The 22,625-nt window shown below is 42.2% G+C and overlaps 3 protein-coding genes across 3 annotated transcripts; 2 read left to right on the top strand and 1 right to left on the bottom strand.

The window, feature by feature from the left end:
- Window positions 1–1,962: 1,962 nt before the first annotated feature.
- Window positions 1,963–3,736, top strand: LOC306783627 (granzyme B(G,H)-like; the record flags this gene model as incomplete). The annotated part of the gene is made up of 5 exons (XM_079277341.1): window positions 1,963–2,030; window positions 2,250–2,397; window positions 2,739–2,877; window positions 3,148–3,408; window positions 3,569–3,736. Exons 1-5 carry the CDS (start codon window positions 1,979–1,981, stop codon window positions 3,734–3,736), a joined length of 768 nt encoding a protein of 255 aa, XP_079133467.1. The 5' UTR covers window positions 1,963–1,978.
- A 446-nt stretch (window positions 3,737–4,182) lies between these two features.
- Window positions 4,183–6,955, bottom strand: rabl3 (RAB, member of RAS oncogene family-like 3). The gene is made up of 8 exons (XM_079277342.1): window positions 6,897–6,955; window positions 6,361–6,452; window positions 5,916–6,045; window positions 5,706–5,820; window positions 5,401–5,551; window positions 4,849–4,920; window positions 4,420–4,458; window positions 4,183–4,317 (listed from the first exon to the last, which is right to left on the bottom strand). The coding sequence occupies exons 1-8, from the start codon at window positions 6,940–6,942 to the stop codon at window positions 4,261–4,263; spliced, it is 702 nt and encodes a 233-aa protein (XP_079133468.1). The 5' UTR covers window positions 6,943–6,955; the 3' UTR covers window positions 4,183–4,260.
- A 200-nt stretch (window positions 6,956–7,155) lies between these two features.
- gtf2e1 (general transcription factor IIE, polypeptide 1, alpha) lies at window positions 7,156–12,832 on the top strand. The gene is made up of 6 exons (XM_079277063.1): window positions 7,156–7,313; window positions 7,673–7,968; window positions 8,119–8,276; window positions 10,675–10,870; window positions 11,157–11,392; window positions 11,946–12,832. Exons 2-6 carry the CDS (start codon window positions 7,679–7,681, stop codon window positions 12,401–12,403), a joined length of 1,338 nt encoding a protein of 445 aa, XP_079133189.1. The 5' UTR covers window positions 7,156–7,313; window positions 7,673–7,678; the 3' UTR covers window positions 12,404–12,832.
- Window positions 12,833–22,625: the final 9,793 nt, after the last annotated feature.

Consider the following 22,625-nt stretch of genomic DNA (forward strand, 5'->3'; position numbering starts at 1 on the left):
CCTTCAAGTTTATTTACTTTTAACCACTCTACATAAAATACAAGAATTAATTCAAATATTTTCAGAGGATAATCCTCTGGCCTCTATAAAATAAACAACACTGACATATTAAGTGTCATTTACGTGACATAAAAATCTGAGTTTAAAGCTGTTGAAATGAAGAACCTGATGTCCTCCATGGTTCAATTGCTGGTCTGACATCAGATTAATGCTGGAAACATCAAAGCCTGTTTCAGCTCCGCCTATTCAAACGACATGCGAGAGTACCTTGTATGCACTTCTGTGGAGTAAACAAAAAGGTGAGGATTGCCATCGACCCTGTTCAACTACCATCTGTTCCAGTATCACGTTAGCATCGGCCCATTCAGGCCAGAACTCAGATAACCTTAAATAAAAGTGCACAATCCAGAAATAGTTGCTAATCTCTTCATTGTAGGGTTAGGGCACAATGTCCTGAGCTGCAATCTGTGTCATGCTGCCGCATGTTCCTGAAAAGACAATGCAGCAGCACCACAATGGAAACTTTGAATGACTTGTTTTCTACATGCTGCTGACTATAATTCAAAAAAAAAAATTTTAAAAGTCAGTTGAGATGCTGATAGACAAAAGTTGTTCTCCATAAGACTTAGCAATAAGCAATGGCAATGGCAAAGCTCTTCAACTTCACAATACAAGTGTATTCACTGACCTGCCATCGTAGCTGGCAGATAGTATCGCTTTACACACAACACTGGCAGTTGTGATGGTTGTGATAGGAAGGGAATGCCATTCCTCATACAACAACATGTTACAGTGCCAGAAGGAAGGTATGTGATTTTCTCTCATGTGCATTTTATACAGACAAAATGCCTACAGCTCCATCTAGCGGTCAGTAAGTAATAAGTCATACCAACAAACATTTTGGTTTCATGTGTTGAATAATAAGACTCAAGTCATGATAACTTATCAAAAAGGCATGTGTGAAGGGTTAATCACACCGCGTTTATCAACATCCCCAGACCAAGAGTGCGACCAAGTACACCACAACATGCTCTGGTGTTTTCTGCAGTAAAAACAAAAAGAAATTGAGGACGAATATTAGCTGCTTAAATGGACTTCTAATGTACCCCCAGATATCACATGCAGGTTCAGAAATCCACAAAGTATCTGAGGACAACGTAGTCCTGCAAAAACACCTCCAGCAGATAAGTGCTTGTCTTATCAGCATCAGTAAAGTGCTCCAAAACATTATTACTATTGTTTATAGCCTCTCTTAACACGGAATTTAAAACCAGTGAGCTTCACTCACACATTCTGACATGCATGTCTGTTTTTAAAACACGATTCAAATGAATTTGGGCCGAGAAAATACACACGCGATAGAAAGTAGAGAGCATTATGTGTGTGTGAAGTTGAGTGTGTGAGGTGTGACTACCTTTGTGCACATTGTGGTTTACTGTATAGCCTTAACACACAGTTTCCACTCGGCCATTACCTCTGCCTTAACGCTCTTCCTTTAGAGGAGATGTAGCCCATGATGAAATAAGAAGGGAGCACATTTGTGATTGCACACAGTAAATATGGACCTTTCTGATTTTTGGGGCTGGAAATACAGATGGTACCAGCACACAGGACCTAAACTCCTGGTCACAGCTTAGTTCATTCAAACTTTCTACAGATGTCTTTTTGTTTTGTGATTCATTCTTCTTTTGTCAAGGCACAAGGACGCATACAGAGTTGAATTCAGTAGAGCGCTTCACATTGAAATCGTTGATGAATTGACAACAATGTATGAGCGACAAGTTGGCAGTTTTATCGAGTTTTATTAAGTGGTCTCATGCTGCAGTCAGAAGAAAAAAAGGTGTGATCTCATTTCTTCTGTGCAACAGTGACACCTGCCCACAACGTTTCCGTAGTGGGAGTTGGAACGTTGACTACAAATGATGGCAAGGGGGGCACTTCAGCCACACTGTTCATCTTCTACTTCTGCACAACAACCATGATCCACACGTACTGCGTTGTCATGTTCTTGCAGCTGCTCTCCCTCACGGGTAAGATGAGACGAAATTTCTTTATTGCCGGTGGAGACGTGACTGTATAACAACAGCCGTTTTTAGGGATCATAGATGATCTTTAAGAAGCCTTTTTATTGTTTGTGAAGTGAAAACAAAGTCTTGAATTTAGCTTCTTTCTTTCTGTAATAATAAGAAACAATGATTTGTTTGTGTTTTGTAATCTGTGTGTTAATTTACCTTCTCTCTCCATGTAAGGGGCCTCTGAGAGTGGCATAGTGGGAGGGAAGGTCGCAAAGCCTCATTCCAGGCCCTACATGGCATCACTCCAGTTTGAGGGCCAACATTCATGCGGCGGAATGCTCATCCGGGAGGACTTTGTTTTAACGGCAGCACACTGCAAACAGTGAGTTTCATATGAAGAAAATGTCACAATCAATTAACAAGTTCATGGGTACTAATTATTAGCATTTAAAGTGTTTTATTCCCGTCGCTGCATACTTGCTATTTACAAAGATGCGTTGGTTATTACTTTTAATGTTGTTGTTTTTTTATTTTAAGTTTAATGTTGAGAAAAAGACATAATGAAATTTGCTGTCAGGGGACACTTTTTACATATTGTAGTAATTCGTATTTCTAAGACATTGTACTTTATCATAAACGTTTTTAAAGTGTCAAGTGCTAAGTATCATTATTGAGTATACAGTAACTAAATATTTTGACATTAATTGTGCCCTTGTTTGTCAGACCTCGCACAATGACGGTGGTACTTGGAGCACATGACATAAGCAAGAAAGAGAAAAGTCAGCAACGGATCGAAGTGGCCGAGTACCATAAACATCCGAAATTCACTGGAGAATACGATAATGACATCATGTTGCTGAAGGTAAACGAAAACTGTCTAAAAGATCACATCAAAACTTGTGTGTGTAAAAGAAAGTCTCGATAAAGTATCTTGTGCACTGTAGTTGATGCCATCATCTCAGGTTCATTTTTTTTGCCACGTCTTGTACGGCGTTCATGCTGCACATGGGGGTTTCACACATTTGCACTGAAGGATGTGGGTGATGAACTGCTCAACATGCTTCAGCAGGACATCAGAATGTGTGACAGATGGTTCAACTGTTTTCATGAAATACATTGTTCTCTTTCACAGCTAAAAAACAATGCCAGTCTGACGAGGTATGTGAAGACCATCGGACTGCCTAAGAAAGACGGGAAAATCCCAGCCAACATCAACTGCAACGTTGCCGGCTGGGGCAGAACCGGTGCCAATAAGCCGACCTCAAATGTGCTGAGGGAGGCCACGGATAAAATACAATTCAGCTTTGAGTGCAAAAGTATATGGAAAGAATACTTCAATTCTGAGCACATGATCTGCACCAAAATGGACAAAACGATGGGAGGGGTTTGCCAGGTAATCTAACAGTAGCAGGACAGCAAATAAGTAACCGACCATTATACACATCAAAATACATCAATAATGCTGAAAACATGGAGAAACATGTTTTATTTTCTTCATCAAAACAAGTGCAATGGTTTTTTTCAATCAACTCTGTCTGTTGTCTTTTTCTTAGGGGGATTCCGGGGGACCACTTATCTGCAACAGTAAGCCTCAGGGTATAACGGCTTTTACCCTGAAAGATGATTGCAATAATCCCAAATATCCCCACGTCTTCACTAAAGTCAAGTTCTTTCTCCCGTGGATTCAGAAAGTGATGAAGGGATTGGGGAATGTTGCATGAGCCACGGCTCTGAGGCCACGATCATTGTCCTTTCCTCACTTGCTTATTGAACAACATGGCAAACATCTGGTGAATCAATGGTCTTGGTTTTGAATAACAATTCATGAAACAAATGTTTTGCCTGTGAAAAAAAATGACAACTGACAAATTAATTGGAATGAAAAACTTGGTGATTGAACACAAATTCTCACTGTTCATATACAGCATGTGCCTCTTACCTTTTAAAATAAATCATCTTACTATCAAGCTTGTTTCTTCATTTTTGTGCTTAACTGCATTTTGCATCTTGCATCTTTTGCATGTATCTTCATCATTCGATTAGTTACTCATAATATTTAATCGAATCAAATTATTATAATTCATGAACAAACATCCCAACAGATGACAAATGTGAGATTAGCGGTGGTGGAGTGGGGGGGGGGGGGGGGGCGGTGGGGGGGAAAGTACATCAGTGTGATAGTTTACTTGTGGTGTTACAGCCCAGAGGCATTGCCTCCAAACTACACCACAGACCACAGCTATTGTCAGTCAAAGTGCAAACTTTTGAAGTTGAACCGTTTTCTGTCGGTGAAACCCGCCGTCTGCAGAGAAAGTGAGAGAGACGTGCGGTTTTGAAAAGGAACAGCCACAAACTGAATTCCTGTCACTGACACAGAATTGAAGACTGGAAATGTAAAACTCACCTGAGTCGGGTCTCTTGTGAAATATCGCTTCTCTATTACCTGTTAAGGAGATTGCGATTGAGAGGCTGAGAGGCTTTTTAAATACAGAACTCACATATGTACATTGAAACAGGCAACTTTGCGCTAAAAAGACGAATGTTAGAAGTTACCCACTGGGTACAAAAGAAGAAGAAAGGAAATTACATCATTTTCTTCCTACTTTTATTTTCTTATCAAGTATCTTTACATCATACATCATGCCACACGATTAGGATTACTGTTTAAGTATGTTAATCGATTAAAGAAATAATACCCTTTAAAGTAACTATGCCTACTTGACAAAGTCAAAGTTGTTTGAAATGTTGTAATATTCATGTTGAAATTCAATTTACCAACAAAAAGGAATCGTATACATATACACATATACACCCAGAACTGTGGGTTCCTCACCTTGTCAAAGAACCTGCTGAGCTTCACTGCATTGGAGGTGCCTGCAGCGAGGTATCTCGGGTTGGTGCAGTCCTGAGAAAACGAAACAGCACTTCAGCCACAAACCTGAGAGAAGTTGAGTCTTTTCTTTCTCAGGGGAAATCTTACAACTGCGTGTGTACAGTGTGTTTGTGATTGTAGCTTCTTTCAAATTGCTCTGATGCCGTATGTTTTTCTTTACATAAAAAAACAAAATAAACAATCCTGATAAAGATTGAATGAGTGAATAATGTCCGACTCAGCTCTATTATCCAGCAGTGCTGCCACTGTGGTGAGAACGAGAAGCAGCTTTGTGCTCTCGTTTGTGTATCAGACGCCAAAATACCACCGAAGCATTGCAGCTTTATTCATCATGGTCTTGTTATCGTCAAACAATGGTTTTATGGAACATTTCTGAAACAGAGACCTATGTTTGAATGATATTTTAACACATAGATGAAGCCAGTAATGCTACCGATTACATTTAAAATGGGCTTAAGATCAGAGCCTGTAGGAATTAAAAAGATGACCTACGAGATTGATCTCCTCTGCATTGAAGTCTTCAGACAGGAAGGTCGTCCGTGTGAGAACTTCATTGCGTTTGGTCTCTGCGATCTGGTCAAACTTGGTGCCAATCAGCAGCAAAGGCACCGAGTTCTCAGCAAACTGCTCTCTGTCGTAGTCACTGCAGGGAGGAAACAACGTGACCTCAGGATCCAACATTTAAACTCACAATGTAATATATATGTATATATATATATATATATATATATATATATATATATATATATATATGTTACACCCCATGAAAACAAACAATACATCACACATCTGCTCACCCATTTGAGACGATAACTCCTGTTGGAGAAGAATCCTTGTTTAAAGCTTCTAGTGACCAGCGGTAGAGATTCTGAGACGATTTCTTATTTGTTAAATCGTGTACCAACATAATTCCTGGGAAAAGAAAAGAGAAGAATATGACACAACTAAATATCAGCAACCTTAACGATTCCAGATTTCCTTAAATAATCATATAAAATCGTCTTTACCATTAACTGAATTGTAAAAGACAGCTCTGGTGCTTTTGATACTGCTGGCACTGCCAAGAGATCCTCCGACATCCCAGAGTTCAATGTAGTAGGTTTTCTCTTCCGGGGTTCCCTCCTTATAGTCCTGGACCTGGAGTTGAATAGTTATTTTAAACCTTCGATTATTTTGTCCTCTGAGCATCTGTAACATGTGACTGCTCTGCTAATTTCTATCTGACATGAGTGTTTTGAATCATCGGTGGAGGAAAGTAACGAAATGCATTTACTCAAATACTGTAGTTAAATACAATGTTCAGGTACTCGTATTAAGTATTTTTTGCGACTTCATCCTTCTACTCCACAACAATTCAGAAGCAAATATTGTACGTCAGAAAAAGATACCCGCAGCATCATTTTAGACCTTATCTTAATCAAACTTTGTAAATCAGGTGTTCAACCTGCTTACCCGAACATCCACAGAGCAACCAACAGTCCATGATGGATTTCCTAACACCTGATTCTGGCACAGCAGATGGACCAAGGAGGACTTGCCCACCCCTGCAAAAGATAATGTGGGTGAATGGATCAGTATAAACTCATGCAATGACGTTTTTTTCCATGTAGATCATATTCTTTGGCTTTCAGTCTTGATGTCATAGTTACTACTGCTGATTGCAAGACAATAAAGACGTGGTTTGCTCGACACACGCCTCCATTGTAAAAACAGGTCAGTGTAACATATCCTCAGTTTCTATCAAAGCACGATCAGTAAATATCTGTCACAATTCGGCATTTTCCGGTCCACCTTTACTCCTAATTCAACAGTAGACTCGACCATGAAGCTGCGTATGCAGGTTTACAGAGTAACTACTACACTACTACATACTTTTAAGATTACAAGGGTTGTAACCCGGGTGATATTTACCCAGAACAAACGTATATATATATATTTACAAATATGCATTCAAGTTCACGTTAGAGCCCGAATGGTATGAAACCTACCGGAATCTCCTAAGACTAGTACTTTTACCCTGTCAAGAGAAGCCATTCTTGTATTTGTGACAGCGGCGTCCCGGAAGATAATAGTGGAAACTCCGCCCACAAACATTATTTGTCTAATCTGATTGGTTGCCAAGAAAATAAGGAAGAAGCAGAGCCATTCGTCAAAATGTATGTCGATCAACAATCCTTTGCTCCTATTGGCTATTCCGTGCAACTGATACGCCTTTGTTATGGTATTATTTCCGGGGTTGACTTCTCAAGTAAATCATGAAGCATGCTAGCTAACCTGAAGCAGTTTAAACATTCAGAAGTACAAATGTTTCTAGTGAGCTTAAGCTGTGTTTGTTAGAGACAAAGTCGGCGATGACCTGAGGAAGCGGTGGCTTTTGTCGTATTGGTAGAACACACCGTTAAAGAGTAAGTTATCGGCCAGGGTTAGTGTTAACTAACGCTAGCTACATGTTGGCTGCAACGTTGAGTTTAGCTAAAGTTAGCATACGGCATCATATGCGAGCTGGTCCGCTCAATGAAAAGATAGCCGTAAAGTGCTTAAACGTTAACAGCTAAATATAATATCCTTACTAGTAGTTATGGTCGCTGCTAACTTGCTGCATTAGTCACTGTGATATATCTTTGTTTGAGTTGTCTGACGGTAACCTAAGTTAAAGCGGATTTAGGCTCAATTCTTCCACTTTCTGATGTCCTTCTATAATGTTTGTCGTCCCTTCAGAATCGCTCAACAGTTCTCATCTCTCTCTCTCTATCTCTCTCTCCAGCACAAGATGATAGAACCAGAGGTACTGACTGAGGTTCCTGCAGCACTGAAGCGGCTAGCCAAGCAGGTCGTACGGGGTTTCTATGGCGTGGAACACGCCTTGGCCCTGGATGTGCTCATTCGCAACCCTTGTGTACGAGAGGAGGACATGCTGGAGCTGCTCAAGTTTGATCGTAAACAACTGCGATCAGTACTCAACACCCTGAAGGCAGACAAGTTTGTGAAGTGTCGCATGAGAGTGGAAACGGCCCACGATGGCAAGACAACACGGCACAACTACTACTTCATCAACTACAGGTGGTTATTATCATTTCTGTTTTATATAGAGTAAACATTGTCTTTTAAAGACTGGGGAGAGTTGTGTGTGAGACTGTGTGCTTTTCTTTTATCAGCCCATGCCAGCATCTTGAATGCTATAAAGCTTTACAGACCTGCTTTTTGTTTTAGAGTCTTGGTCAACGTGGTGAAGTATAAATTGGATCATATGCGACGGCGCATCGAGACGGATGAGCGAGACTCCACCAACCGAGCCTCCTTCCGGTGCCCCTGCTGCTTCTCCACCTTCACGGATCTGGAGGCCAATCAGCTGTTTGAACCAATGACAGGTAAACAATCAAATTATCCACCACAGTGATTTTCAACCACACCAGAGCTAAGTAATCCAATACTCTTCCATGCCAGTGGGTGGCAGCAGGTAGAGCAATAATGACCGTGTTAATTTAAGACGGACAGCGATGGAGAAATGCAGACTCTGAACTGGGCCCTGGACAACATTCTAACCTGGATGAAAAGCCTAGTGTGAGATGAGCTTTTCAAGCATGACTGCTATAAAAAACTAAAAACAGAGAGCGACTGAGAGCTGTTGAGGAAGCGCTTCGTGTTGCCTTTCTTCAGTTTCTGCCAGGATATCAGCTTTGTGTTCATCTAAACATTGAGGGACTCGTCATTAAATTGTCAGCATACATGCTGTATTATGCTACAATGTGTCATTTTGTGGCAAAAATGTACCGCGGCTCAAAAAAGGTTGAAAAACGCTGATCTATTAGTTGTTTTTTATGACCAACGCCGTTCAATTTCAGTGCTGCCTGATAATGAGGCCGTCTCTGTAGAAGACATTTACTGCTCTCTCATGACCACACTACCACTGCAGTTGTATGTGCTTCGAAAGAAAAATCAATCGTAGATGATTAAAAGAACACTCAGATGTGCTCTCAAAGACCCGGCGACACCAACATCACTTGCACAAGACGAGGTTTATGACAGGGGAGGAGACTGAGCATCTAAAGCCATCTGTGGTCCTGGGGATGAAGCCCATTGCAGGTTGTGGCTTCTTGCTACCAGCAAAAATAAAAGATGTAGAAAATAGAAGAACATGAGATTCAGTGTGGCTATGTCACCCGATCAGTACGTGATAAGTAATCTAGGCCATATATTTGCTAGTGTGGCTATTTACCCCAAATTAAACTGAGGAATTGAATACCGGGCAAATCTTTTGATTAGATGAGTTTTGGTTACATTTAAATGTTTTCTAGGTTAGGTTGTCTTCGGTAAAATTAAATGTTTCCAAATTGTCTTTTAAGCGTATTTGAAATGACTTCCTATCACAAGCAAAAGGCCTGAAGCACAATCGTACTCTGATTCTCGCCCTGCCTCAATACGGGCTGGCAGCAGTCCAGAACCGTGCTTCTAAGTAGACATCACATCACCCACTTATCACCATTATGCTGTGTTTGACGAGTGAGTAAGAGAAGCAACCAGCAAGTCATCTTAGGCAGAGTGTGGGTGTGGACATGCAGAATGCAAAGGGAAGATGAAGCTGAATAACCATTAACGGTAGACGTAGACTCACACATGCTTCTGAATTCATAAGTCGATTGACATAACTAAGACTTGACCAACTTACTTAAGTCTTCCAGTGCTTTCTCTGTTGAATTTAAGTTATCCAGTTGATTCAAATAACACATCTCCTGATTATGTTAGAGGGTCTGGTTGTAAGACTGGTTCTTTTAGAATAAAAACAGAAGCATGTGGGCATAGTCACATTTTCAGGGATGAGTTGTAAACATTTAGCCCCAAAATGCAACACAAAACTAGTTTATGGAAATAAATAGCCCAATGACACCACACTGGATGATACATTTGATAGCTTCTCATTCCCCGCTTCATGCTGCTGTTTTGGAGCCGTCAGCATCTTCCCGGCATCTTGCCAAATCCCTTTGCACTTGTCTCTTGTTTCAACATATCTCAACTGGTATCAAATGTGGCTGCGGAGGCAGTAACCCTGCACCCTGACGGAGGCAGACAGAAAGATTACCTGGAGCTCACACAGTGGTAGTCTGAGAGACCGGTGGCTTCTTCTTTACTAATTCCACCTGACATGTAGTATCACTCACTCACTCACTCACTCACTCATATATTAATTTCCCATTCATTGAAACTGAAATCAGCCAGAGAAGCAGATGGTCGAACATGCTCCTCTCTTACTGGTAGGAAGGAGGTCCTGAAGAGACGGGTCATTAACAGCAAGGCATTGTTGTTTTGAGTAGAAGTACACCTATTAGCTGTATGTTAAGTAGAAGTGAGGTATCGCAGGATTGCTTCGTCAATCACAATAGTGGACGTGCAGTAGTCCGCATAAAACCCTCAAATCACAGCAAATATAGTGGTGGTATATTGTTGCACACCTTTAACCTCAATAACCGACGTATACAGTACATCTAAAGATTAAAGGGCAACGGCTCAGTGAGGAAGTGCTCATGATTATCCGTTTATCTGTATCTAGAGTCATGCAAGTGTGTTCATTTTTACTGACGGAAACCGCAGCACATTCCCAACTATGCTAAATTTCTGCAAGTAGTTTTTTTTGCAAAGTTGGTTTACAGCCTGCGGCTTTGGGCTGAAATGAAAAGCAGTGCCCTTCAGGCATGTCCCAAGGTTGTGGTCAGGTAAGTAAGCAGAACATCCCCCGTTGTTGTAAACTTATACATCTGTCTCCACCCACAGGTACATTTCGCTGCACCTTCTGCCAGACGGAGGTAGAGGAGGACGCGTCTGTCTGCACTGACGGCAGGACGATGGTGGCGCGCTTCAATGAGCAGATCGAACCCATCTATGCGCTGCTGCGCGAGACCGAAGACGTTAACTTGTCTCAGGATCTGCTGGAGCCGGAGCCCGCTGAGATCCCTGCCCTCAAACAGAGGTCAGCGTCTGACAAACATCACACTCGGCTTACTAAATACTTACTCCCCTCAGTCAGCCAGTCTTCACGAGTCAGCATTTTCACTGACAACAAATGGGATGTTCACCTCTGTCAACTGCATTAATGGCCTCACTGATGTTAGTTCAACTTAATCACTGTTTGTGCAACGAGGGAATTCAAGTCTGTTACACAGGAATGTAACATTTAGCTTGAGAACACTCAATGTTTCATGTTTAAACATGATAGTTTGTCAGTTTAAAGGCTGTTTGCTGAATCTTTCCTCTAGCCGCGAACGTGCTGCTGCAGCAGCCGGAGCGCACTTGGGCCCACACCGTGAAGCCTGGTCGAACAAAGGCTCGTCTTACGCTGACATGTACACCCAGAATGTGGTTATCAGCATGGAGGAGCAGGAAGACCAGCTGAAGAAGGCCAAGGAAGGCAAGGCACCGAAGGAGAGGCCCGTCTGGTTGACCCAGAGCACCGTGCAGGGTGCTTACAGCGAGCCCGACATCATCAACAACAGTAAGTGAGAGGTTCTTACGAAAACACACGTCAAGCACTAACCAGTCAATATGTAGATTTCACACTAATCTGATGGCAGAAGTCTTTGCTTGTACATAAATCACTTTCAATTTCGTGAGTTGAAGTATGAAGAATTGCTCTCCCGGCCAGACTCCCACTGAACCGTAATTGCTTACGTAATTGAGATAATCAGGGGCCTGATTAGTGCATGGCTGAGCAAGACTCTCATTAATAAAATCTATTCTGTGGAAATTGCAAAAATGATGCCTTCTGAATATCCTGTGTGGTCTCTGTGGATCTGTCTGTGATGATGATGTTGGAAACAGACATGACATCCGGAGATGACGTAAAGTACGCTAAAGCTGCAATGAGGACGAGCTTGAGTTTGTTGTGAAATGAAAACAAAGAGTTGATGAACTGACGAGGTTTTTTCCAGGCACAAATTTAGAAATACTTAGCAATGTTTCGTAATGTTCTAAAAGTTCCAGAAGAATTAACAAGAACGAGTGAATATATTTCTAATCTGAATGAGCAATTGTTTTTGTTTTCCCAGGTGGAGACGTTGCACCCGTAGCCCAGGACGAAGCAGCAGGTCACGGAATAGGTCAGGCAGATGAGAACGAGGAAGTGATGCGCGCCCTGCTCATCCACGAGAAGAGAGGTGCGGCTGCTACAGGTGGAGGCGGAGCAAGCGCTGCTACCAAGGGGTCCTCCTCCTCCAAAGGCAAAGCCAACGCCAGCGACTCGGAGAGCGACACCAGCGAATCAGAGGACGACTCTCCCGCAGTTCCCCCCGCCGCCGCAGCTGCTCAGCATCGGGCCGAGGAGGAGGAGGAGGACGACGACGAGTTTGAGGAGGTGGGGGATGAGCCAATGGTGATGGTCGGAGGCAGGCAGTTCTCCTACCGAGAGGTCGGCCAGAGGCCGGCGCTAGTGGAGCAAATGTCTGCGCAGGAGAAGGAGGCCTACATTGAAATGGGACAAAACCTCTTCCAGGACATGTACTTCTGAACACACACTCGCATATATACACACACACACGTACATTCACACTCTCATTATCAACAGTTTGATGGATTGGCTACGAGTTCCCCAAAGTTTAGTTCTGCTGTCTCACACTGTCAGTGATGACGTCTGAGAGTTTGTGGACACAACTTCTCAAGAACAAAAAACAAGATGCCGGTCAATAAGTATTTCCAGTCGGCTTTACGCTCTTGCGTTATAAGAACCAATGACATGCTCTGACTGTGTTGCCCAGGTGATCACGCCTCTAGTATTCTGTCCTCCAGTATTTTTTTTTTTTTTTTTATTCTCAGTCATCAGCCCAGAAGGGAGCTGGCCAGCAGTTTGTGCACTGAGTGCCAATTTGTTTTTGTTTTTGTTGATCTGAAATGAAAATAAAACGGACTAACAGGCTGTCTACTCCAGTTCTGTTTTAAACGTGTTGTCCAGTCATGCTTCTCTCATGCATCCGACTGGCCAGATGTGCTTCAAATGTAATCGATGCAGCTGTCAGTATAACACTGAAGGATTGAAGCTGCTGCTTTCACGGGTAGAAAAGGCGCTGGGTTTAGTATTTTCTGTTTTTCAGACCGGATTTATAAGCTACAAGAGAAACGAGAGGATGTGGATGAACTGTAGTGGTTTGCAGTAAAACATGTGTTACTCTGAACGATGTGTAATCACAAAAATACTGCAGTACAGCAATATGCATGGACACGCATACGTAGACACAAGCAGTTCAGAATGTAACATTAAGGGGGCACTGTGACATCTGTCTTCCCACATAGTGAACAAGACGGACTCTAGTTAGTGTTTGGAATTATACTAACACTCAACTATACCCCAAAGCTGTTTACAGGAGGGCATCAATGCTGCTCACCATGCTCATGCGTCTGCATATGACTCCATGCTGCAACATGGACCGATGTTAGATCTGATCCGTTATCAGCCGTTTGCTACGAAGGCAGTTTCCACCATTTTAAATGAGCATTCATATCAAACCATCCAAGCAGCAAAAGGTATGAGATGTAAATCATGATGAAATGAGGGGAGTGCATCATTTAGAGTTCAGTTTTTTATATTCTCAATTATATTAGCCTCATGATAATACATTTTGCGTTTCTCCCTCTAACGCACACGTTAGACGCATAGTTAAACTAATGTGACGCTCTCATTGCAGTCAACTAATGTGCTTATGGTCCCTACTGTAAAAAAATAGTTTTCACGATTTGTGTGTTACAAATCCTGTCTGATACAGCAGCAGTTAGGGAAAGTAATGTTTCACTTATCATAAAACAAGATGTGCAGGAATATTACTGCCATCACGGATAAATAGTTGCCACTCAGATGGTGGTGCTACAGGGTTTGATTTACCATTAAAAAAATGAGCTGCTCAACCTGAGAACAGATTTCATATCGTAAAAAAAATAAAGACATTGTGAATTGCTGATACGCAACAAATGACACAAATACTACCCATTGCATCTAATGCGTATCCAAATCTAGTCCAATTCCTCAGTGTGTTATCCTGTAATCAAGGCTGGTGCAGCTATTATAGAGGCCGATGGCGTAATCAAGATGATAGACGTTCATATGTATAGATTAACAGGCTCTGGGGAAAAATAACATGCGATTCATGCCATTCCACTCTGTTGTGGTATCCTCCCAGTGACACCATCCCTTGTCTTGTCTGGTCACATCCGGATGACAGTTATTCACGGAGGCAGTCCCTACGGGGCAAACACACTCAGTTTTCCTCTAGATGTGCTCCAGCTGGATTTAGCCTGTTTTGTTATGTGGCTTTCCAAATGCGGACTGCTTTGATGTAACCTCAGTAACCCACGGCACTGGGTCACCTTCTCATAATATGGTGGTGGGGGGGGGGCAATTTCCCCTCAAATCTAGAGTCTGAATACAGACGTGAACCTGGCATTTACAGAAAACCGGCCTTTTCCAATACAATGTTAAATGTTACACCTGTGATGTCATGGGGCCTGCTGAAGCGACATCACCCCTCTCTCTTCTTTTTGAGCAATATTTATATATTTAAAAAAATATCCAGTTATTGGCTATAATCATTTCCATGAATCATCACAACTCTAGTGTGTGATTTTTTAATGTGCTCTAGTTTCACATTTACACCCTTTACACTCGCATAATGTAAGCTGGATTTTCATATGAACAATACATATATAGCTGACTTTTAAAAAAAGGTAAGTCCATCAACTAAAAGGGTTTATTTCCTTGAGAGCATGTATGACAGCAATGTTAATAAACATCTGCTCAGTAGATGCACAGTATTACGTGTGTAAAGTTCAACATTTTGTTGCAGCTGAAGAAAGCTAATTAAGTGTGCATAAAATGGCTTTTCCTGAACATGAATATCAGCCCTCCAGACTTCCGGACATTAGTCATATGTCTGAAGTGCTATCCATTATCACGTCAAGTCTGCACCGGCTGTGAAAGATGAAATCATACGGTATATCACACCTTAGTCATAGTCATATAGATAGTCATAGTCATATTGCTACTCTAACCATCTCAGGTGATGGTTAGAGCAACAAACCAGTGGACAATGCATTTGTCAGGTGGCCTGATGATTATAAATGAATGCTAATGGTCCTCCACGTCTGCAGTGTAAGTAGGTAACTGCTCCAAAGGCCAAAGTTGAATTCACAGCAGCTTCAAGGAGATCAAGCTACGAGATAATTGCCTGAAAAACAGCAGATAAGGTTGCACTGGTGAGCAGTGCTTGGTGTTGATTATGTAGTTCAGATACCATTATATTATATATCATTTATACGTGACCACAGAACATCCTGTTCATCACGCTAGAGGGTAGCACTGGTGATAGGTACACCAAATACTGTGTATTAGCTGGGAAGAAATAAAAGAATCTATGGGCACATTAGATGGTGAAAATGTCAAGCTCTGCAGAGAAGCTTGGTGAGACCTGACACCTCTGGCGCCCTACAAGTCCATATATTCCTTTTTAAGTTAGAGGATGGACACCTGTAGGGCAGAGCCTCAAAGGTCAGGATGAAAACAGGACCTGGCCTCATTAAAGCATATCCCACCCTTCCAGACAGCTCAATTAAAACCTAACTTCACGCTGTGCTATTGATCTGCCAAGGCAAGCCTGAGTGAGGAGAGAGAGGCTGGGTTAGGAGGGCGAACAGAACTCAGTCGGGAATCTAAAAGCTGTATAGAATCATGGGACCTTGAGGATATGATATGGCGAGAGGCGCTAATAGGTTCATGTGCGTTCATGGATTTAAACAAATAAATATAAGATTTAATGTCAGCTCTCTCCTGTGGACGCCTTTATTGTTGTGTTTTTCCTCTCTGCATTAATGTTTACTGATCGGGACACAAATATTCATAAATGCATGTGAGCTCATTTGTCTGCGAAAGAAAGAGAATAATTGAACAGAGGCGGAGATAAGGTTGAGATCGAGGGAGCGAGCGGAATTTCACTGGGACAGGACTTGGAAGGGTGTAGTGTATAACAGGTGTGTGTGTGTGTGTGTGTGTGTGTGTGTGTGTGTGTGTGTGTGTGTGTGTGTGTGTGTGGGCGGAGGCTCTCAAAAGGCAGTCGTATGACTGATGCTTCACGAGCTTTGCCTGAGAAGATTACATCAGGATCGATTGCTGAGAGGTGTCTCTGTCACTCTTCATCCAATGAAGCCTGAAGATGAACGACTCAATGATCGACCCTGTTTGTCGGTCTGTCATTCAGCGAGTCTCTTTCATCGTTTTCTTTGAAATCTGAGATCTCATAAGAAGTTGAGACAATCGAATCGATCCATTTATCTTCATGGGCGTTGTGGGACGTGCAGGTGAAGACAGTTTAAGGTTAAAGAGGTTTTCACATGCAAGCTCAAATTTCTCTTTAACACTGTTGAATTCTACATACCACTTTATTAGAACATTTACGGCACTGTTAACAGCTGGAAAGCACTGCAGCTGACAAAATCCAACAGGTAGGCAACAGTCCCGACAGAGCCAATACCTGTTTTTTTATATCTTATAGAAGAAAGAGAAGATGGTCAGTAAAGACACATTTGCAAGAATAAGAAAAACAACTACAGCAATAAAAAACAGGCAGCATATTGTTGTGTACACGCAAGGCTGGACTTTAGAGGGGGTTCTGCAACCATGACAAACATCAGTCCTTATTTAGAAGCTGTTAACCTTTAGTGCAGGCATTTCACATCCATTTAGAAAAGAACAACATTATTCACCTTATTTATTCATGAGAGTCCCCGCACTCATCCTCACAAGCCCAGGACAGTAATGCATCTGAGGAGGTGTGTCTATTTTGGTCTGACAAACAGTACAGGCCTCCTTACCTGGACTTGGTGTTAACATTCATCGTGTTTCTTATGTGAATTAAAGCAGCATTGTGCCTAGTGTTATAGCACAGCTCAGTGTTTGAGGATTTTCTCTTTTACACAGTGTCAGAATGGATGCAACTGATGAAACTGCTGCATTTCTATTCCTCCACGTGCTTTTGTTCGTCGCGTCACTGTTCCTGTAACTTAAGCCAATGACTATCTTCTGAGTGAATTTCAGCTCGGCACTACCACAACAGCTTATTATTTTATTTTTTTTTTCCTGCTTGTTTGTCTTTAGCCATGAAATGCAAAATAAATAGCAGCTTTAATATATATTTTACTGTGAATAAGTGTCTCTGTGATTTAATTTTCTTGTTTCTTTTCCATTGTCTGGGCTTCACACCACCTCCTCCTCTTCCACACCTCCAGGCTCTACGGGAGAAGTCCCACGAGTCTGCGTTGCTGACGTCACCTCCTCAATATGCCAACTGCTGTCCAACAGAGGGACTTGTTTCTGCGCCACCAAACAAAAGCCTCGTCTCTGTCTCCTGGCAAAATGAAACTTCCGGGCCCCTCAGGAGTGAAAGTATGTATTAGTGTGTGACTCATTCATCTCTGTGTGTTCACATTAAGCTAGGGCTCCAATCCGTTTGTCTCAATCCATTTCAGGAAAAAAAAAATGGAATTACTCTCTTTACTTGACTTAATTGCAGTGATTCACCCATCGAGTAGGATTAAGAGATTGTTTTTGTAAAACATTTTAATCTCTAATACATTTCTGCTTTTATCTGAATCAAAGCTTTGCACTTTAAGAGTATATTATCTTATCATATCTTATTTGAGCTTCTTTATTGTAGGCATGTTGGAATGACATTTATGAGGAAGAGCAAAGGGTCATATGAGAAATTGAAGCGGGTAAAAAACAGAGCCCACCTGCTGTCTGAAGTGCCGTCTCTTGGCTAAACTGATGTACTCCAGGTTGTTGTAGTCTGTACGGCTGCTCTGCCCCCTCTCCTCCCTATATCTTGACTGCCAACAGCCTGCAGTTCCCGATGTCGTATAGCTGCATTCGGCCAGGGAGAGCTTACAGGAGAAGGAGGCAAAAGGATGGAGGTTGTGGTCCGCGGTGGAGGTCTGGGAGAGGATGACTGTGTCACAACTTTAGATTTATGATCCGTTATCTGATTTATAAGGTATGTTTGAGGGGTGACAAGGAATGCTGTGATGGTGTCACTGGATCAAGGCCACAGTTGGCTGTTGCAATCCACAATATGCCATATTGGATGCAATACAAGTGGGAAGATGAAGCTGCACATCATGTAGCACCAGGCAAACTGGTGGTATCTTTCTATATCCTTCAACAACCAGCCGTCTTGTGTTTTAAAACTAAATAATGTATGACTGTTCTTATCAGGGAGATGTAAAGGAAGAAGAGTCATGGAAGATTTGATTGGATTTATAAATCCAATCTTATCCCAGGTGCAGAGGAAGGACCCAAACACAGATCAAGCAGGCAGTTGCAAAGAAAATACCCTATCACAAAAAAAAGCAGGTAACAGACAGGTAAAAAAAAATGGCAGTCAGCAACGAAAGATGAAAGACAAACAACAAAGGAACTGAGGCGTTGCCAAAAGGGACTGGCTAATTGGGAAGTGGGAACAGGTGATCAGGAAGACGAGTGACTGCAAGGCTGATGAGAGACAGGTGGAACTAATCAGGGCGGGACAAGCAATCAGCAACACACGAGGCAAGGCAGTAACTCAACATGACACGTGAGGGATAAACTTCAGCATAAAACAGGAAACATATAAAAACAAGACCATGACAAATGTCTGATACGTATTGGGTGGATTCCATCGTTGGCTAGTCTAAAGAGAAATGATAGACATTTTCACATCATATTCGGCAGACAGTGCCCCCCCACAGCATTAGATGAACACAGTTGGGATGTTTCTTCAGACAAAGAAGGAGCCAAAGAGAGACGGATCGATTGATCTTGTCCCTATTTGTGTCCTCTTGCTGTCTGGCTTTTTGGTGCCTAATGTCAAAATGTTATGTGTGCTTAGAGTATGAGGGGGATGACATTTTCCTTTTCTATCATTTTTAACAATGTTTTATAAATATATTCACAGTAAGAGGTAAAGAAAAGGCAATTAGCAGAATCCTGAACACATCAAGCAATCATTACAACATCCCTGCATGCAACTTAATTTACCAAAATAACATTTAAAACCATTATCGTACAAAACAAACCATTCGCATGAAAATTAACAAGTCACACTCTACTTCATGGAAAATAGAGCTTTTTAAAGAAAAAAAACTAAATTTGAATGAATTTGAATTCTCATCAACCAAAGGAATTGTAAAGGAGTTTAGTCATTTCATGCACAGATCACAATTGTCAACCTTTTACAATCACAGTCAAGTATTTCAGCACAGAGAAACCAATTTCCTCTTTCCCCCAAATCTGCCATCGCCAACACAACAGGCTGCAGACAATTGCCTTGACATAGCTTTATGTTCATGGTGTCAGACAACGGACATAAATAGATGTAATTGATTTGAATTGGGTCTAAATGCGGCCGCTCGGGAATTACAGTAATCAGAGGGCTTTGAAAACCTGCAGTCTATTTAAAATGTGTCGTCCTTTTAACAAACATAAACATATCAATAAGACCCCCTGCAGGATGTGGTTGGCTGCACTCAGACACAAGATAAGGCAGCAACAGAAGATGAGATCGTTACCAAGACAAACAAGTCGGCTTTTCTTTGTCAAAAAGATGCAGGTACTTTCCTTTACTGATTTCTGATTTATTTAAAACCTGTGATCATTGCCACAACATAATGAAACATACAGGTTTGTTTTCTAAGATGTGTTGGTGAAACACTGAGCTGTGTGGCTTTGGTAGCTGTGATTGTGGTTTGTTGTCTTTGGAAACATGCTGTACGTGTGCTGTATTGATCCATTCAGTGACCAATGAATGGATCAATACCAGTAAACTGAAACACAACACCAGGACATCACACATCTGTGATTGTGTTGTATGCATTTTATTTACCAACACAATGTTTGGTTATTAAATATATAATAAATTGAATATTCTAAATACTGTAAATCACTCAAGCAGTTTGTTTGCTGTATATCTCAGCAAACATCCTGAAGTCGGCCCAGAGATGAGGAAGTGAGAAAGTGTCTTTCTTTTAAAAGTATTGACACTCATTTCAGTGCATATATACCACGAGGAGATGCCATCTGGTCCTAGGCTGACAGAGACTCTCACGATCTCTCCCACTAAAAGGTTTGTGTTTGCTTAAGGGTGGTGAGGAACTGCTCTTAGCGTGCCACAAGAAACATCTGCACTCTGCAACCTCTCTTAAGAGAAACATCAAACACAGTTTTAGCAGCTTTGAAATGAGAAAGAAGTCACGAATCTTGAATAGAAAATGAAAGTGGTCATTACTTGTGTTCGCCTTTCGGTCAATAATGAATCCTGGAAATCAGGCGTTCATTTACCAGCTCATTTATATGGACATGAACGGTACCTGAAGGAATAGCCCCGCCTCTCTGGCCCTCACTTCCTCCACTTGACTCAATTACCAGTGGCCCCACAGACAGCAATGAATTCTTAATTGGAAATTGATTAAAAAATAACTTTTTCTGGCTTCACTTTGCTTCTAAACTCTGCTCCTGCACTTTTATCAAATCACCCCACAGGTATTAATTGGGCCGCAGTGACTTAACAGATTGGTGGGTGGTCTGAGTTAATCAGCTCAGTTGGGGGGACGGGGGGACGGGGGGGGGGGGGGCTTAATTATCCTGACAACAACAACCTTATCAATTCTGGGCACACGAGATATCCAGCCTTACTGTTTTTTTTCTAATCTCATTTTATTTTTTTGGAAGGCGTAAAAAGGTCGAACCAATGATAAGAGGAAAAAGTGCAGAGACTCAACGCTCAAAAGGACCTCAAAGTCAGCACGCTTCTTGGATAGTGCTTGTGACATCTGCAGAGTGCGCGGCCTTGCCAGCACTCTGGACAGCATTAATGACCCGAACCACAAAGTGTCGTCTGTTTATCATCTTATCTCAGACTGGAGAATGGGACAGACCGAGCATGTGTGCTGCGCTCTGACTCCGTAACGTCAAGTATCACCAGAGGGCAGAAGCTGCTGATATAAGTGCATTCAAATGAAGTAATGGTTTATGATTTTTTTGTTTTTGTTGTACTTACATCGAATAACATATTCGATTCTGACATTCCTCCGCCATTCTTTTGAAATAATATATTTTTCATCTGTATTGCAGCCTGCAGGCACTGGCTCAGCATGGTACGTCTTTGTGTTGGTATAGAATCCGGGACGCTCTGATATCTGTGACTTGAGTGGGTTGTAATCAAACATGTGAGAAATTGTTAAATTCACATTATGCCTTTCCCAACATCCATGTCTGTTTAGGTTTCCACATATAGTGCATCAATCTTGAACAACTTTCATTGTGATGGAGCACCTCTCAAGCTTAGGGTTTAAGTCATCTCGGCAATCTATTATGTTCAGAAATGATTAGAAACCAATGGCGGCCTGGAATATGGGAAAGCAATCAAAACACTTACGGTAGGCTTTTGGAAAATGGTTTGTGGTAATGTAAAGTGTATTTTCTTGGTGGTTATTGGACTAAAAATGCAAAGCCATGTTTTAGTCCATTAGGGTTTAAACTTTTGTTGGTTGTCACTGTACAACACAGGGTCGTACAACAAAATGCTGTTTGTCGTCCCATTTTTCGACATAATAAAAATATACAGAAAAGCATATTATGTGGTGGAGGGTGGGGGATGAATTTAGGAGTCTCACAGCCTGAGGAAAGAAGCTGCCCTGAAGTCTGGTGGTATGGCAGCCGGTACTTCTGTAACGCTTGCCAGAAGGCAGCAGAGTGAACATGTTGTGGCTGTTTAATACCTTTGCAGGCCTCTTGTCACCAATATCACTGATGCTCGGCAAATAGGCACCAGTGATATTCTGGGCAATTTTCATCACCCACTGTGAAACTAACATACAGCATAACATGGAAAGCTCTTTGGAGAGAGAGAGAGAGAGAGAGAGAGAGAGAGAGAGAGAGAGAGAGAGAGAGAGAGAGAGAGAGAGAGAGAGAGAGAGAGAGAGAGAGAGAGAGAGAGAGAGAGAGAGAGAGAGAGAGAGAGAGAGAGAGAGAGAGAGAGAGAGAGAGAGAGAGAGAGAGAGAGAGAGAGAGAGGCGGGGCTGGCTGGTCATGGTTTTTCTGCACCGTGGACAGCTCCCGTCTCCTGTCTCCGGTCTGCACAGACAAACACAGCTGGATGACAGGAAAAAAAAACCCCGACTCACACCCATCCACAGATTAACCTCCAGCTCACACCGTCATCACACAGTCTTCTTTTCGTCTCCAGGGTGGTTGAGTTGTCTCGTTTTTTCAGCCTGACTGTGGAGTCCATCTGCGTTTAACTGCATTGCCTCTGCGTCTTCGGTCCGGTCTCTTCCTGTTACTGGCAACCACAACGCTGTAAAAGTGCTTTTTTTGGAAGGGGAGGGGGTGGGGGGGAGGTGGAGTGGATCGACCTGCTCGAAGTTCCTTTGATCTGTCCACTTCTGTCCGATTATGTTGAGGTGTGGGATTCCTCTCCGTGCCGAGTGCACGTTACTTTAGGACGCAGAGGGAACATGAAGTTGAGTAGCTCAGATATGAGATAGGCGACCTGCATCTGCAACATTTGGCTGTGATCCTCAGATCAGAGTGGCTCAGGCGAATTCATTTTTTTGTGTGGACCGCCAGAGAACAAGATGAGGTGCCTCTGTGACTTTTTAAATTGCACGTAAGAGAGAGAAGCCGAGTGGGTATATTTACCCTGCTGCTGCTGCTGCTG

Source organism: Melanostigma gelatinosum (genome assembly GCF_949748355.1).
Source record: "Melanostigma gelatinosum genome assembly, chromosome: 10".
Classification (NCBI taxonomy): Eukaryota; Metazoa; Chordata; class Actinopteri; order Perciformes; family Zoarcidae; genus Melanostigma; species Melanostigma gelatinosum.

Bases quoted from the DNA above. Each gene is read 5' to 3' on its own strand.
- rabl3 (XM_079277342.1), bottom strand. From the start codon at position 6,942: ATGGCTTCTCTTGACAGGGTAAAAGTACTAGTCTTAGGAGATTCCG. The intron at 5,821-5,915 runs GTAAAGACGATT...TTCTTTTCCCAG, and splicing joins CTTTTACAATTCAGTTAATG to GAATTATGTTGGTACACGAT. The intron at 4,318-4,419 runs GTGAGTTTTACA...CTTTCTCTGCAG, and splicing joins TCACAAGAGACCCGACTCAG to ACGGCGGGTTTCACCGACAG.
- gtf2e1 (XM_079277063.1), top strand. From the start codon at position 7,679: ATGATAGAACCAGAGGTACTGACTGAGGTTCCTGCAGCACTGAAGCGG. The intron at 7,969-8,118 runs GTGGTTATTATC...TTTTTGTTTTAG, and splicing joins TACTACTTCATCAACTACAG to AGTCTTGGTCAACGTGGTGA. The intron at 11,393-11,945 runs GTAAGTGAGAGG...TTGTTTTCCCAG, and splicing joins GCCCGACATCATCAACAACA to GTGGAGACGTTGCACCCGTA.